Source organism: Ustilago hordei, assembly GCF_900519145.1.
Source record: "Ustilago hordei strain Uho2 genome assembly, contig: UHO2_contig_02, whole genome shotgun sequence".
NCBI classification, from domain to species: Eukaryota; Fungi; Basidiomycota; class Ustilaginomycetes; order Ustilaginales; family Ustilaginaceae; genus Ustilago; species Ustilago hordei.
Window position 1 is genome coordinate 2,478,065 of NW_024545252.1, and position 17,022 is coordinate 2,495,086.

The 17,022-nt window shown below is 51.9% G+C and overlaps 4 protein-coding genes across 4 annotated transcripts; all 4 read right to left on the reverse strand.

The window, feature by feature from the left end:
• Nucleotides 1–2,013: 2,013 nt before the first annotated feature.
• Nucleotides 2,014–5,160, reverse strand: UHO2_01563 (uncharacterized protein; the record flags this gene model as incomplete). The annotated part of the gene is made up of 1 exon (XM_041554030.1): nt 2,014–5,160. One exon carries the CDS (start codon nt 5,158–5,160, stop codon nt 2,014–2,016), a length of 3,147 nt encoding a protein of 1,048 aa, XP_041409964.1.
• An 87-nt stretch (nt 5,161–5,247) lies between these two features.
• Nucleotides 5,248–6,213, reverse strand: UHO2_01564 (uncharacterized protein; the record flags this gene model as incomplete). Its single annotated transcript, XM_041554031.1, has 1 exon — nt 5,248–6,213. The coding sequence occupies one exon, from the start codon at nt 6,211–6,213 to the stop codon at nt 5,248–5,250; it is 966 nt and encodes a 321-aa protein (XP_041409965.1).
• A 487-nt stretch (nt 6,214–6,700) lies between these two features.
• On the reverse strand, nt 6,701–8,393 carry UHO2_01565 (uncharacterized protein; the record flags this gene model as incomplete). The annotated part of the gene is made up of 3 exons (XM_041554032.1): nt 6,701–7,287; nt 7,360–8,153; nt 8,260–8,393. 3 exons carry the CDS (start codon nt 8,391–8,393, stop codon nt 6,701–6,703), a joined length of 1,515 nt encoding a protein of 504 aa, XP_041409966.1.
• Nucleotides 8,394–10,576: 2,183 nt separating this feature from the next.
• UHO2_01566 (uncharacterized protein) lies at nt 10,577–14,680 on the reverse strand (the record flags this gene model as incomplete). The annotated part of the gene is made up of 4 exons (XM_041554033.1): nt 10,577–12,528; nt 12,706–13,261; nt 13,358–13,632; nt 13,663–14,680. 4 exons carry the CDS (start codon nt 14,678–14,680, stop codon nt 10,577–10,579), a joined length of 3,801 nt encoding a protein of 1,266 aa, XP_041409967.1.
• Nucleotides 14,681–17,022: the final 2,342 nt, after the last annotated feature.

The window sequence follows — 17,022 nt, forward strand, 5'->3', positions numbered from 1 at the left end:
AGCATGGTTATATACCTCTTCTCAGCATCGCCAGCGATGCTGCTCCTGCTCTCTCTCCAGAGAGTACCTTCTTCATCGAGTACTGCTCAGGGGCCTCTCCTGCTTGGCACCCCTGTGCCTTTTTGAGCTGTGTCGACTCCTTCGACACTGCTCCTCCTCCTCATGACCTGGTGTCGACTCCTTCGACACTGCTCCTCCTCCTTTGATCAGTGACAGTTCCTTTGGCTCTTGTCTCTCGAGCCCCTGAGTGGTAACCATCTGCATGCTCCTTGAGCTTGGTCCTCTTCGTGGCTGTGCCTGCTCCTTGAGCTTGGTCCTCCTCGTGGCTGTGCCTGCTCCTTGAGCTTGGTCCTCCTCGTGGCTGTGCCTGCTCCTTGAGCTTGGTCCTCCTTTGCATGTGAGTCCATAGGAGTCCATGGTCTCCATGGAGACTGCACTACGACCATGCTCTCTACTGGTGTCGACTAGGTCTTCGATACCTGTGCTCCTTCCATATGAACCCATGACCCTCCTGCTTCTTGAGCATCCAGGCCCATGACAGAAAGCAAGATATAAGCAAGCAATGGGTGATAGCAACAAGAGCAGGATGTCAGCGGTCGCGCACCTGAAACCTGAGATCGGTAGTAGTATCGATACTATTACCGATTCTGTCGAGTTATGCGACAACACTAGTGGTATTTCGATTCTTGGTGAAATATGTGATAGAGCTGTCTCTATCACTTTTCTTGCTCAAATCTGTAGTTGTGGTAATGCTATTGCAGATTTCGACTAACTGCTGTGGACACTCTGTCCAGAGGTAGCTCAGCACAATCAATATCAATATGTGAGTATGGTAACACCAAGGTCTGGTGTGAGTATCTTGTTGGTAATATGATTGGTGGTGTCAACACAAGTGTCCAGTGTGTTGACTATCACTTGAGGTGATCCCTGGACTGCAGTGGACTACTGCCTTTGGTTCTATCTTTATCTGGACTGCTGGTTTGCTATGAACTGCCTTTGGACATCAGTGAGCAGTGATATGACACATGCGCTACAATGAGGAGCAATCTATTGATTACTACTATGCTGACTGAAAACTAATGTATACTTATGCTGAAGTGATAACTAGTTTTATATGGTGTAGAGTGGATGGGGATCCACTTGACCACTTGTGATGAGAGGGTATGCTTATATACATTCATCGTAGTGTCGCCTGCGACACTGCTCTGGCCCTCTCTCTCCAGCGAGTACCTTCTTTGTCGAGTACTTTACAGGGGGTCCCGGTAGTACCACCCCTGTTCTCCTTGAGCTATGTGTCGACTTCCCTCAACACTGCTCCTCTTCCTCATTTCCTGCTCACCAGTGTCCTTGACACAGCTCTCCTTCTTTCAACCAATGATGGTCCCCTTGACTCCTACCTTGTGAACCCCTGAGTGGTAACTGTCTACATGCTTCTGAGCTTGGTCCCCATCTTGGCAGGGCCTGGTCCTCATCTTGGCAGAGCTTGGTCCCCCTCATATGTGAGCTTGGTCCTCCTTGCATGTGAATCATCATATGGACATCCTTATTACTGATCTCCATGGAATCTGCCATACAATCAAGCTTACTGTGGATTCTGGCAGAATTTGTGATATCAGCATTGCTTGTGCAGATCTCGATGAGATCTGTCATAGCACTGTTCCTACTACAGATCTCACTGAATTCTGCTACAATTCCCACAATCTGCCTGATCCCTTGATTCCTGCACTCCCTTCATATGAACTGATGGGTCTTCCTGCTTCCTGCGCATTCAGGCCCATGACACAGGACATATAACATATGCTTACTGTTAGGTTACATCTTTTATTGGCCATATGACTTCATTGCATTTTTGGAAACAGTTGAGGAGTATTTTGCGATGATGGTGGTAAGAGACAGAGAGCGAGAGAGCGAGGAGTCTATATATATACAAAAGGAGAGCGGCGGAGAGCCGCATTAACTGCGGAGCATAACAAAGCATTTGCCTTGAGTAGGTTGTGACACATTTTAGTCCTTCTACTCGGCCGTAAGCACTACCTTCACTGTCTCCACGCTTTGTGCGGCTTTAACTTCCTCAACTGCCTCCCTCAGTGGTAAGGCAGGAGGCTGCCGATCCACTGCATCATGCTTGGCCTTCAGTCCCAATCCCTGTCGCGCGCGCTGTAACGTGGTCTTTCCCACCGGCTTGGTAAAGAGGTCTGCTAAGTTGTCTGCAGTGTTGATGTACTTGATCTTGACCTTTCCGTCTTGCACGTTATCTCTGATGAAATGGTACTTGGTATCGATGTGCTTTAACTTCCAGTGTTGCGCGGGATCCTTGCTAACCTGAATAGTGCCAGTGTTGTCCGAAAAGATTGTGGGGATACCGACGTCAATGCCTACGGTCTTGAAGAGGTGTTTGAAGAACAGGATCTCTCGTGCGGCTTCTGTCGCGGCTACGAATTCTGCTTCCACTGCCGATAGGGCGGTGCAGCGCTGAAGAGCTGACTTCCATGCTACCAGGTTACCGCACACGAACACCGCTGAGCCAGATGAGCTCTTGCGTTGTGCTGTGGCATCGCTTGCCCAGTTTGCATCGCTGTGCGCTGTCAGGAAATCTTGTTGCTTGTCGCTGCCATATTGCAAGTGGGTGTCACGTGTGTGGTCCAAATATTGGAGTACCTTTTGTGCAGCGTTGTAATGCTCCTTTGACGGCTGTGTCATGTAGCGTGCAAGAACGCCGACAGCTTGGCTGATGTCCGGACGTGTTCCATTTGACAGCCACAGAAGTTTGCCGACGATCTGTGGGTATTCCTTTCGCTCTGCCATGCTTGCTGCCGTCTCTGGGACTGGGATATCTTGGAGTGGGACGCTAGATTTCCTCCTGCGCTTGTCCAGGTGTTCATCCAGAAGCTGCTTGACGTAGCTGGTTTGCTCGAGATCCATGGTTTTTGCTTCTCGATTCCTGGTGATTTTGATCCCGAGGAAGTGGGAGACGTTGCCGCCATCCTCCATCCGCCATTTTTGGCCTATTTCCTCCTTGATGCGCCTTACTGTTTCTAGGGTTGGGGCTATAATTAACGTGTCATCAACATAGATGACCACTATTGCGAAGTTATCCCCTTCTCCTCTGGTGTAGATGCATGGTGCGCAGTCGAGCCTGTGGAAGTTTGAGCGTCGCAGGAACTTATCAAAATCCATGTTCCACTCCCGTCCCGACTGTTTAAGACCATATAGTCCCTTGATGACTCGGTAGGCTTTCCCCGTCGGCACCTTGGCGCCTTCCGGTGGTTTCATGTAGATCACGTGGTTGAGCGTGGAGTTAAGGTAAGCCATTGTGATGTCGAGCTGATGGATTTCCCAGTTGCGCTCTACTGCCAAGGATAACAGGGCTCTTATTGCGCTGAGTGGTGCCACAGGCGCGAAGGTCTCTTCAAAGTCAATACCCTCCCGCTGTGTGAAGCCCCGTGCGACGAGTCTTGCTTTGTGCCGGACGGGTATGCCGTCGGCATCCAATTTTAGCCGAAGGACTATTTTGGAGTCGACCAGTCTAGTGTTTGGTGGAACATCCACTATCTCCCATGTTCCCATTGCCTCGAGTCCATCTAGCTCCTTGCGTATGGCTTCCTGCCATTGTTGCGCATCATCACCGGCAAGTGCTTCCTTTAAGGTCGGCGTGAGGTTCAAGGCGGCTGTATGTGCTTCTCCAATCATCTCTTCGACATCGAGCTCCGACCTGTTGTCGTCGGTAGGGTCGGTGGGCGGTGCAGTGTGTGGCTCGGGGAGTGGATCCTCCATGTCGAGTACTTCCACCTCCAGTTCGGGCTTGTCGCTATCTGCCTCGGGTCTAGTGCCTTCTGCTTCGAGGCTCTCGAACCCGAACTGCAGTGGGCTCTGCACGCTGGGGCGATCATGCCAACCTTTGGCTTCGTGGAATGTGGCTGAGTTGCTCCACCGTATGGATGGGGAGTGGCCGGGGGTGAAGAATTTCCATCCCTTGTGCTCGTCATCGTATCCGACCATGATTCCTGGGATTGCTCTTACGCCGTGCTTTCCTGCGTGATCTTTCCTGGGGAGGTGGACCCAAGCGAGGCAACCGAAGACACGCAGCTGCTTGGCCAAACCATGCGCAGACTTGCGATAGAAGTCCTCGTATGGAACCCTATTTGCTTCGGTGGAGGGTGTCAAGTTCAGTGTGTGCCCTGCGGCCATGATGGCGTAGGGCCACAGCTCCTTTGGTACCGATCTCTGAACCAGCATTGCGCGCATTTTTTCTTGAAGGGATCTAATCATGCGCTCTGCTCTCCCGTTCTGGGCGCTGACGTATGGTGTGGTTTTCTGCCACCTGAACCCTGCTTCTCGTTTCCATTCCTCTGCTCCAAAGCTGGACCACTCTGTTCCGTTGTCGCTGCGGATGCACTTTAGTGTGTGGTCTGTTGCTATCTCTGCCGTCTTGATCCATGCTTTTAGGGCAGGGAACGCTTCGGCCTTGCTGAGGAGTGGTTTCACATATACGTAAGATGACGAGTCATCTACAACTATCAATGCGTGGTGGTAGTTGGGATGGCCTTTCAGGTCCGTCATCAGGTCAATGTGTACCAGCTCCAGAGGTGCCTGGGCTCGCTCTGTCTTGCTGCTTGTCATTCTTGCGCGTGTTTGCTTTGCTTGGCTGCAACAGTTGCAGTCCCTTGCATCATGTCCAAGCTGTGTCTCCTTTCCTAAGTAGTGGGCCTGGATTTGCTTGGTCTTGTTCCTGCCAGGGTGACCGAATCGTTCATGCCATAGTTTGCTCGTTGTGTGGCTTGCGGGCTTTGCTGGTGTTGTGGTGGCATCAATGCCCTCTAGGGGATCATTGAGCTGTGCTGCTAGGGCGTCACTGTAGACCTCCCATCTCTTCTTGCGCCGGTTGGTCTTGCTCTTGACCATGCTCCCATCGTGTTGGAGGATAGTAGCTCCAGACTCTTCAAATATCACGCGTGCACCATTTTCAGTCAGCGCTGGGATTGACAATAGGTTCTTGCTAAGGTTGGGGACGTGAAGTACATCAGTGAGCGGTATCTTGACGTCTCTTACTCGCAAAGTTGCATCGCCTATAGCCTGTACCCGCAACCGTTCATGCCCAGCAGTGTCTACGGATCCTTGCTTCGGCGTCGAAGCAATGAGCTTACCCCCATCACGTACCATGTGATGTGTAGCTCCTGAGTCGAGAATCCACGTGCTGTCTTGGTTGCGGTTGCCAGTGTTGCTTACGAAGGAGGTGCACCCGAGTCCCTATTCCTGCTGAGTAGGGGTTCGCTCCTGGCTGTTGGTGCAGTTGATGGCGATGTGCCCGGGTTGCCTACACTTGTAGCACTTGGCCGGTTCATTAGGGTGCGCAGGGTCACGCCTGCCCCTGTTGTAGCCCTCTTGGTTAAGGACCTGCCTGTGCTCGCCAGCTTGGCCTGCCGGACTTCTGTTGCTTGCAACTCTGGCCGTGGCTCGGATACGACCTGAGAGCTCGGCTTCTTGGTGCTTCTTGGCTAGTGCATGGTAGGCATACTCGTAGCTGCAACCAGGTTGAGCGGCTTTGAGGGAGTCTACTGTCTGGGTGTAGAGCCAGTCGTCCTTGACGCAGCGGTACAGAGTAGACTTCTTGAGCTTTTCGTCCATGCGGCTTCCGAGCCTGGCTGCGTCATTCCAGATTTGGTCGAGCTCCTTACCGAGGTTGACAATGTTCCGCTGGGCTAGCTTTACTTCGTGTACTCGGTCGTGGATGGCGGAGAGTTTAACTTCGTCGTTTATTGTGAGTGCGGCCTTGAGTTTCCTGTAGAGTGTAGAGCCGAGTTGCTCCTCCTCACCTTGCTCCCGCACTGTGTAGGTGTCGATGCGGCTGGTGGGTCCGTGGTCGCAGGAGGATAGGATGAGGCCCAGCAAGTGGCTGTCCAGTTCCTCATCATAGTCGGTGTGGCCCCTGGGAATCTCCTCAGTGAGGATCCGCTTGGCGTCCTTGACCGGCCGGATACAGTCCATGAACATCGGCTCCCAGATGGCCCAGTTGTTCTCGTTGAGCTTGACGATTTGCGATATGATGCTGAGCACCGACTTGGGGATCTTCTCCGCTTGGTTGGTGTTGGGTTGGATGTTTATTAGCGAGAAGGCGCGCTCCAGGACTTGGTCTTCATCCCAGTCGATGTGAGTTTCCCTGATCATTTGCATTGTGCGTTCGAGTAGCGCTACGCTGTCTACTCTTGGTGGCATCTTGGTGGCGGTGCGCTGGAAGCTGCTGAGCTTCAGACTCTATCTTGGTGGCGGTGGGCTGGAAGCTGCTGAGCTTCAGACTCTATCTTGGTGGCGGTGGGCTGGAAGCTGCTGAGCTTCAGACTCTTAATCAGTTGAGGAGTATTTTGCGATGATGGTGGTAAGAGACAGAGAGCGAGAGAGCGAGGAGTCTATATATATACAAAAGGAGAGCGGCGGAGAGCCGCATTAACTGCGGAGCATAACAAAGCATTTGCCTTGAGTAGGTTGTGACACATTTTAGTCCTTCTACTCGGCCGTAAGCACTACCTTCACTGTCTCCACGCTTTGTGCGGCTTTAACTTCCTCAACTGAAGACTTGTAAGTGATTCAATCGAGGAAAGACTGGTGAATCAAAATATGACGTGAAAAATAAGCGACTGTCTAGACGTAGAATTAAGCATCGCCGGATCAGCCACATCTGGAAGACACATGAGAGACAGAAGGCTTATTGCTTCGGAGGGGGGGCAGTGGTCATGTTTTGCTCGATCATTTTCTCTTGTTCCAACATTAGGGTTTGCTGTTCGGCCCACATTTCCTCGGTGGGCAAGAACGGCATCCAGGGCATCTGGTAGTTGGGTAGATTAGTAATAGCGACCACGCCGTCCTTCTTTTCAGAGGCATCACGGATGCGCAAGCCTGTCATAGTGTTGAACTTGATGGGAGGAATAGCTGGGTCGCCATTGATGCACATGAGGACTTTGGCTTGCTTCTTAGGAGCAGCGGGAGCCGTGTCAAAAGATTGGCGTTTGTGCAGAAGCGAGTCGACCATAATGTTGGCGGTTTCGGCTTGGAGGAGTTCACGTCGGGAAAGGCTGGGAGAGGAGGAGCCAGTGGAGGCAATAGCTTGCTGGTATTGCTCGATGGTCATGAGCTGGCCGTTGTAGCGGATTTTTCCGGCTGGGACGGTGCCTCCTCCCGCTTCGTTCAGGGCACCTCCGCCGCCCATCATGCCGCCTCCAGCCCCACCTCCGACGCCCGCTCCACCACCGTAGTACCCGCCAGTGGTCTGCTGGCCCCCAACGCCAGCGCCGCCAGCGCCGCCACCAACGTAGTACCCGCCAGTGGTCTGCTGGCCCCCAACACCAGCGCCGCCAGCGCCGCCACCAACGTAGTACCCGCCAGTGGTCTGCTGGCCCCCAACACCAGCGCCGCCAGCGCCGCCACCAACGTAGTACCCGCCAGTGGTCTGCTGGCCCCCAACACCAGCGCCGCCAGCGCCGCCACCAACGTAGTACCCGCCAGTGGTCTGCTGGCCCCCAACACCAGCGCCGCCAGCGCCGCCACCAACGTAGTACCCGCCAGTGGTCTGCTGGCCCCCAACACCAGCGCCGCCAGCGCCGCCACCAACGTAGTACCCGCCAGTGGTCTGCTGGCCCCCAACACCAGCTCCGCCAGCGCCGCCACCAACGTAGTACCCGCCGGTAGCAGGGTTCACGCCCTGCTGTCCGCCGAAAGCAGGGTTGGCGCCAGCACCACCAGTGAAGCCTCTGGCAGCTCCGTCATAGGACCCGCCTGCACCAGAACCTCCGGCCCCACGGTCGTTGAACCCGCCAACGCTTGTACCACTCGCGCCAGCCGAGCCATCAGCACCTCCAGCACCGGCACCAGCACCGGCACCAGCACCGGCACTGTCGTCGGTTGGGGGAGTGACATGCATACATATCCAGCCACCCACCAAACCGTTGCCATTGAGGGTCTCACTGGCAAGACGGGGGACCATACCACTTGCATACGGATACGGCATCTTGGGCAGCACAGGAACACCGCCCACAACAGGCTTGGGAATCAAGCTTTCATCCTTCTTCGGAGCGGAGACGTCGCCAAAGATCCAATCAGATGCCTTGGACGAGATGCGAGTCAGCCACGACATAAAGCTTCGTGATTCGATGCGGCGCTGTCTGCAACCCCGGCAATCAATGTTAGAGGTGGAAAGACGGAATATGATGAGCCGGTGTGCCACAAGAAAGAGTGCATTGTGAAGAAACGAAGGGAGATGCAACTTACTTTGTCATACGAAGATGCATGGAAAGCGTGTCGGGGTGAGAGCCGTGCGCTTCAATGGCGAGAAGGAAAGGCATGATGACCAGTAGCAAGGCTAGTAGCTTAGCCATGTTGAGGGATAAAAAGTCGGCTCGCATGGTGACGATATTGCGTTGTCAGGACTTGACGAACCTTTTTCGGTAGGGTGATTCGCGGAAAAGAGTAAGCAGGGAGATAAGGGGTAGAAGCTAGCACTGAAGAAGGAGCGAGGGGCGGCCGTGTTCACTTTATAAAGGAGATGAGCTGGCAAGGGGCAGAGATTACTGTTTGACGGCTTCATTAAGGAGCCGAGTTTGGGGTGGGTTGTCGTACTCCATCGAGTCCGCAAAAATTCTAGTCATATGAAGTCAACTTCCGAACCGAGCACTGCTGTGTTCTTGCTGAGCATACGTTTGCATCACGGATGGTCCCATATTTGAGGCAACTCAGCTAAGTTCATCCTCTACTACTTTGCATGCGGATTCACTTTCAATCATAGCAGACACGCTTCGCAAGTCGCAAGTCACAAGTCACAAGTGTGTACATTCCGGAACAAGAGCAGCACTAAATACATGTTATAAGAGGCTAAGGAGAAAGTGGGACTTTCAGTGGGAGCCCGATGAAGATGACGCACTGGGGTGGGTCAACGTTGCCATCTCGGGCACAGTTGGTCTGTCTGTTGACTGGTTGAGTACTCTGCAGGGTTCTACAGCAGAGTCTGGTTGCGACCTGAGAGCCCACGAAAGGTTCAAGCTGGCACAATGCACCTACGCTGTCCCGCTGAGGTTGACACCAACTTGACAGGAAAGATGCGGACGGCTCGTCCTAGACGCACTACGGCCTTGAAACGTTCTTACCCCTCGAAAGGTCACAGCAGTGCTAATGTTCAAATATCTATATAATGTGCCATAGTCTACACCTTTCCTATCCGTTCATCGTCAAGCTTACTCTCAATATTATCACGTTCACTCTAAAATCCATATCATTCGTCGTTCTCGGTGTCATTGTAGTCGCTGTAGGATTAAGATCTGTCCAACGAATGTACTCGTTTTTGTTTCACCTCACTGGTGCCTTGACGCCCTTGGACATGATAGGCACTTACTCCTGAGGACGAGCTAAGAGACTGTCAGGATAAAATGATCAGTTGACTCCGGTCCCAAAAGCCAGCCCAGACAGGCGAACCGCTGTGCGACCGAAAAGCTCCTCGCTGTGGCAACGAAAAGCAATGCCAGCCGGCTGGCGGCTTCCTTTGTCTAGACTCTGCCAACAATGACAAACTGATTCAGTAAGTGTCATACCTCGACTGCGCTTGAAACCGCACTCTGCGCAGTTCTGACAAAATCACCTTCCTCCATTCTGGATATGAATGCATTTACGTCCTTGCTGGAGGATCGTCTGTAAAGACTGGTGATGAGACCTAGAAGGACAGTGACTACAGCAAGCGAGACTTTGCTCTTGATCGCACCAAGTGTAGTTGGCACGAACATGGGAAACAAGTAGCTGTCTAGGCGCATGACAATTGCCTCCTAGTCATAGCTCGTCGCATCCAATTACATTGCTGCCCGCTTGTGAGAACGACAGGTTCCTTCTGGATATGGCAAAGCTGGTATGTACGCAATTACTGTAACAATGCTCTTCGCACCCTCGTTTTGTTGAAACGTTCCCCAGTGAGGGGTAAGATTAAATTGGTAATGCATTGTGTTGTACCGGTCATGTGCTGCGAGCTCTGGAGTGAGCATTGATCCACCTCATAGACCGACGGGGACAGACTACCACCATTTGGCGTTCAGCCCACTCCGTCACAAGCGTTAGCAATTCGCTACAGATCGCCACATTTTAGCTGTGCTCCCGCTCGGTGCCACTGCTCTGTGGGACTTGTAGGAGGGCATGTCTTCTCAGTTGAAGTCATTCGTCAGTGCGTTGAAGTCATTCGTCAGTGGTTGGAGTTGAGGCGTCTTGTTGATGATGATAAGAGAGAGAGAGAGAGCGAGAGAGCGAGGGGTCTATATATATATACAAAAGAAGAGCAGCAGAGAGCCGCATTAACTGCGGAACATAACAAAGCATTTTGTCTTGAGTAGGTTGTGACACATGTGGTCCGTGCTCAGATGCTCAGGCCTTTTACTCGGCCGTAAGCGCTACCCTCACTGTCTCTACGCTTTGTGTGGCCTTATCTACTTCAACTCCCCCCCTCAACAGCATATGTACCCTGTTCATTATGCTGTTGTTTCAAGGTGTGACCTCCGTTCTTCAACACTGTCGCATAGCTCGGGGACCCCATTTCGTACACTGATGCCGGTATTCACAGGTGTAGCCCAGATCTTGCTTGCTGCATTGCCTGTCTCCCAATGGGCTTTGTGAGTACGTCTGCCAAGTTTCTCGTGGTGTCTACATACTTGATCTGCACCCTTCCCTCTTGAACATTGTTACGGATGAAGTGATACTTGGTGTCGATGTGCTTAAGCTTCCAGTGCTGTGCTGGGTCCTTACTAACCTGTATGCAACCAGTGTTGTCCGAGTAGACCGTCGGTGTGCCTGTGGCAATGCCAATTGAGCATAGCAGCTGCTTGAGGAAGAGCACCTCATGTGTTGCTTCCGTGGCTGCAATGAACTCTGCCTCGACAGTGGACAATGACACGCATTTTTGTGTCACTGACTTCCAGGCTACTGGGTTCCCATACACTAATGCCACTGACCCCGATGTACTCCTTCTCTGTATGGTGGCATCACTTGCCCAGTTTGCATTGCTGTGTGCGACCAGTGGCTCTTGCGACTCACTTGCCCTATAAACCAATCCAACCTGCCTTGTGCTTTCGAGGTAGCGTAAGACCCTTTGTGCTGCCTGATAATGCTCCTGTGATGGTTCACGCATGTGCCTAGCGAGAACACCCACGGTAAGGCTAAGGTCGGGCTGGGTGCTGTTGGCAACCCAGAGCAGCTTGCCAACAATCACCGGATACTCCTTCTGTTGTGCTGCGCTTGCGACAAGGGTTCCCTCCGGTATGCTCTGCATTGGAACCATGGTCGGCTTTGTACGTTTGTCCAGGTGCTTTGCCAGCACTTGGTCAATGTACCCTGACTGACCAATCGTCATGGTGCGCATCGCACAGTCTCGACTGATTTTGATGCCCAGGAAGTGAGAGACCTCACCGCTATCTTCCATCTTCCATCTCTGGCCAATCTGCTTCTTAACCTTTAGGACCATTTCCAGCCGTGGTGCTATGACTAATGTATCATCGACATAGATGACCACAATTGCCATATCTTCACCCTGTCCCTTGGTGTAGATACAGGGAGCGCACTCTACCTGGAAGAATCCCATGCGTCGCAAAGACCTGTCGAACTCCTGATTCCATTCTCGTCCAGACTGCTTTAGGCCGTATAGACCCTTGATTACCTTGTACACCTTGCTGGGTGCTACTCCTGATCCTTCTGGCAGCTTCATGTAGATTGCTTCCTTTAACATGGAGTTCAAGTAAGCCATAGTGATGTCCAGAGCATGTACCTCCCAGTTGTTCTGCACTGCTAGTGCTAAGATGGCTCTGATCGCTCCGAGGGGTGCTACTGGAGAGAAGGTTTCTTGGTAGTCGATCCCCTCTCTCTGTGTGAAGCCCCTTGCAACCAGTCGCGCCTTGTGCTTAACAGGTACACCATCAGCATCAAGCTTCAGCCGAAGCACATCCTTAGAGTCCACAAGTGGTACTCCTGGCGGTTGGTGCACCACCTCCCAAGTCCCCATTGCCTCGAGTCCTTCTAGCTCCTTTCGTATTGCTTCCTTCCAGAGCTGGGCGTCCTCACCATCCATTGCTTCCCCAAGCGTTGGGTCCAGGTTCAGTATTGCTGTGTTGGCGGCACCTACTGTGCTGTCTTCGGCTGGTAGGAGATCCTCCACTGCGGCCTCTGATTTGGTCTCCTCCTCCACTATGGCTGGCATGACACCCTCCTCCTCGACCTCCGCGGTCACCATGGGCCTGACTGCCTCTTGTTGGCGATCACTCCATCCTTTATCCTCATGAAATGTTGCTGAGTTGCTCCATTGGATTGACGCCGGCTGGTCCGGGTTGCAAAACTTCCATGCTTTGTGTTCGTCGTCATACCCAATCATGATGGCTGGCTTTGCTCTAGCCCCATACTTGCCTTGCTGGTCCTTCTGTTGAACATGAACCCATGCCAAGCATCCGAAGACTCGCAGCTGCTGGGCCAGCTTGTGCACAGTGGTTCCATAAAAGGCCTCGTGGGGAATGGTTTTGGTGGCTTACGGGGTAAGGTTCATCACGTGTGCTGCTGCTGTGATTGCATACGGCCACAACTCTCTGGGGCAAGCTCGACCAATCAGCATCGAGCACATCTTTTCTTGGACCGACCTGATTGCTCTCTCTGCCCGTCCATTTTGGACGCTGATCCCCGGGACACTCTTTTGCCACTTGAAACCCTCTTGAGTTTGCCAGTCTTCGGCTGCTATGCTGCACCATTCTCCTCCATTGTCGCTGCGGAGTGTTTTGAGTTTCCTGCCCGTTGCCCGTTCCATCCTGGCTATCCACCTCCTCAGCGCTGTGAGTGCAGCACTCTTTGTGCAGAGTGGTTCCACATAGATCAGGGAGGAGAAGTCGTCCACAGCAACTAGTGCGTAGTGGTAGTTGGCATGTCCTTTGAAATCTGTCATCAGGTCTACGTGTACCAGCTCTAATGGTGCCTCCATTCTTTCCAACTCTGATTGGCTCATCCGTGCTCGAGTCTGTTTTCCTTGGCTGCATGCATTACAGTGCTTCGACTCATGTTCCATTTCCTCGTCGGTACCTAGGTAATGAGCCTGGATTTGTCTCGTTTTGTCTCGTCCTGGGTGTCCGAACCTCTCATGCCATAGGTAGCTGTCTTGATGCTTCGTGTCCTTATTGCCCTCTGGGGCATTATCTAGTTTTCCTGTGTTCTGGTTGTCCTCTGGGACGTCGTCAAGTGTCTCTTCCAACTCCAGGGCTAGTGCCTTTCCCTGTACTTCGAACCACCCTTTTCTTCTGTTCCTCTTGTATTGTATTCATGTACCGTCATTTTGCTTAATGATGGTTCCAAACTCATCAAAAGTTACCCGTGCACCATTCTCGATCAAGCCTTGTACTGATAATAAATTAGAATTAAGTTTCGGCACATAGAGCACATCCAATAGTTGAATGGTTACATCGCCAACCCGAAGGGAGGCATCTCCTATGGCCTTCACTTGAAGCCTTTCATTTCCAGCCGTACAGATCTGACCATCCTTGCGCATCGAGGTGAGCAGCATTCTTTCATCGTTTACCATGTGGTGCGTCGCACCCGAATCGATGATCCAGGTGTCCGATGTTGGTTGCTCATTCCCGCCGATCGCTAGGAGGGTGCACCCGAGTTCCTATCGACTCGCTTCTTGTGCTGGATTGGGGGTGGGTCCGTCTCTACTAGGTGCGGGGTTATTGTTGGTGTTTGTGCAGTTTCGAGCAATGTGATTAGGTCCTCCACAAGCGTAGCACTTTGGAGGGGCCGAGGGGTTGCGAGGATCGCGCCTGCCTCTGGGTCCTTGCTCCGCCTGGTCCATGCTTGTGGCAACCCTTGCTGCTCCTCTAATATGGCCAGTGACCTCACCATCCTGCTGTTTCTTGGTGAGTGCGTGGTAGGCTTCGTCATACTTACAGTCTGGTCTGGCCGTTTTCAGTGTGTCGATGGCATTGGCATAGAACCAATCTTGGGCCGTGCAGTGATAGAGAGTTGATTTCTTGAGGTCCTCGTCGAAACACTTTCCCAGGCGTGCCGCATCGTTCCAGATCAAATCGAGTTCCTTGCCTAGCCTGACAATGTCTCGATTGTGCAAGCACACTGTGTGAATACGATCCTGCAGTCCTGCTCGCTTTACAGCATCGTTCAACGTTAGTGCCTTCGTGAGTTTGGCATAGAGTGTGCTACCGAGCTGGACTTCTTCATCCACTCCCCTGACGGTGTAGGTGTCGATATGGCTGTCTGGACTGTTGTCACAGCAGGCGTGGATGAGGCCCACAAGGGCTTTATCCAAGTCTTCATCGTATTCCTCGTTTCCAGGCACTACCGTGCCATACAGTATCTCCTTCGCATTATGTACTCTTTGGAGGCACTCGATGAAGGTAGGTTCCCAAGTGTGCCAGTTGCTGTCGCTGAGCTTCTTGATGTGTGCAATGGCGCTCGACACCTCCTTGGGGATCTTCTTGGTTTCCCTGCGCGGGGTCTGGTTGCTAATGCTGATGAGACCCATAGCTCGTACGATTGCTTCCTCGGCCGTTAGTGCTGGGTTCGCCAGCTGGAGGATCCTGACTACCTGCGTGAGCCATCCTTCCTCCTGTCCATTGCCTGTGGTCGTTTGATCATCATCGCCCCTTCCCGTCTGTCCAGCTCTTGTCGATGGCGGCATTGCGTTGAGTTTCAGACTCTTAATCAGTTGAAGTCATTCATCAGTGCGTTGAAGTCATTCGTCAGTGGTTGGAGTTGAGGCGTCTTGTTGATGATGATAAGAGAGAGAGAGAGAGCGAGAGAGCGAGGGGTCTATATATATATACAAAAGAAGAGCGGCAGAGAGCCGCATTAACTGTGGAACATAACAAAGCATTTTGTCTTGAGTAGGTTGTGACACATGTGGTCCGTGCTCAGATGCTCAGGCCTTTTACTCGGCCGTAAGCGCTACCCTCACTGTCTCTACGCTTTGTGTGGCCTTATCTACTTCAACTTTCTCGCCATGCCGAATCGCCAGTCGCAAATTCAAATGTCCTAACCCTGACAAACCTCATTCCAATATTCTGTAGGTATGTCACGTCTGAGCACTCTCTCGTGCGAATACTAGTCGCACGGGAATGCTCCATCGATACTTCTCGGCCGAATACACGTCACACAAGAAGTTCGATAATATCTTGCAAAACCTTGCTTGTATGGAAGCTAGTACTTAAACTGGCTTCCATCTAGATCTCCTCTTCCTGAAATCCATCTACTTCCACTGTTACAATGTGCATATAGCCTGCACATGTAACATTGGTAGCACTCATAAGTTCTCTTGACAGCAACAACACCTTTGACTTGACCATGGTCAATCACCTCAAGCAACATAACACCACATTATGTTACACATGCTTGAGGCGGGTCCTTGTTGCCACCTCTAGAAAACCCTGATCATCCTGAGGGGTTGTCCTATGATTGAGTGTCATCAAGCACTGATAATTCCCCTCAGGGTACTCCTGCTACTTCGATTGTCCCCAGTATGCCTGATGCCAACATGTCGCCATCTAACAGCACACATGCATCCATGCCCACTACAGCACATACTGCCACCACGGGCGCTGAATACAAGGACCCTTGTCACAGGACCTGCGCAGGAGATCGGGTTGGTGCAGGTAGATCTGAGATGAAGATGAAGATGTGGTGTGCCCAGAAAAAGGCACATGAAATGTGACATCAACCATAAGATGGGTTTCCAGTTGATTTCAGGGAAATCAACCATGACAGGGGTTTCTGATTGGTTTCACTGAAAATGAACAAAACATGCTCATCAGGTTGGTTTCACCAAAACATGTTGCACAAAGTGCCATCAGTACAGAATGGACCAACAGGATACAAGAAGGCAACAGGAAACTTGGTAGGGAAGACCTCCATTGTCAAAGGTGGGATAGGGCACAAGGGAAGGTCTCACATGCTACAAGGGTCCAAGTTTAGCCAAGAAGAGGACCAAGCTCAGGAGCAAGCAGCAGGTTACCACACAAGGGGGACATGCTCTTGATTTCATAAGGGTTGGTCACAAGGTAGACCACATGGATGAGAACAAGACAATAGGATGGTCACATGGTCAGACAGGCCCATCAGATAGGGGCCAAGGAAAGACCATGGATTGAGGGGAGAGGGAGTCAGACCAAGGGGACCAATATTGGTACCATGAGGAGGATGGGCAGTGTTGAGAAGAGTCAATACACAGCCAAGGAAAGGAGGAGTAGGAGTGGTGCCACAGGTGGCACCTCTCAAAACACATAAATACTACTACTACTTCACCATAGCAAATGAGTGGATCCTCATCCACTCTACTCTTTATCTTACTACTCTTTACTTGACTCATATCATTGCAATAGCATAGCTTTGCAATGACATCTCAAATGTGTGTGTTGTATCACCATTGGATGTCAAAACTGTAGGCAGTGTTCCTCAACACCTGCAGTCCAGTTCATCACTGTAGGCAATGTTGCTCAACATCTGTGGTCCAGTCAGTTATTGTAGGTGGTTGTCATGGGCTTGACTGCGCAGGAAGCAGGAAGACCTGACAGTTCATATGAAGGTAGCACGGGAATCGAGGGATTGGGTAGATTGGTGGATTTACAGAAGAATTCAGTGAGATTGGTAGTAGACATGGTTCTATGACAGATCCCATCAGGATCTGCCTGAACAAAGTTGATATCACAGTTCCTACCAGAATCTGCAGTAAGTATGATAGTATGGCAGATCTCACAGAGATCAGTGACAATGACATTCATATGACAGTTTCACATGTGAGAGGGACTATGCTCACAAGCAAGGAGGATCAAGCACTGCCAAGACAGGGACTGAGCTCACAAAGCATGCAGACAGTTACTGCTCAGGGGCTCAGGAGATATGCAGACAAGAGAACCATTGCCAGTTGAAGGAAGAGGAGCTGTGTGGCAGGCACTGGCGAACAGGTCATGAGGAGGAGGAGCAGTGTCAAGGGAGTCGACACAGCTCAGGAAGGACAGGAGTGACAAG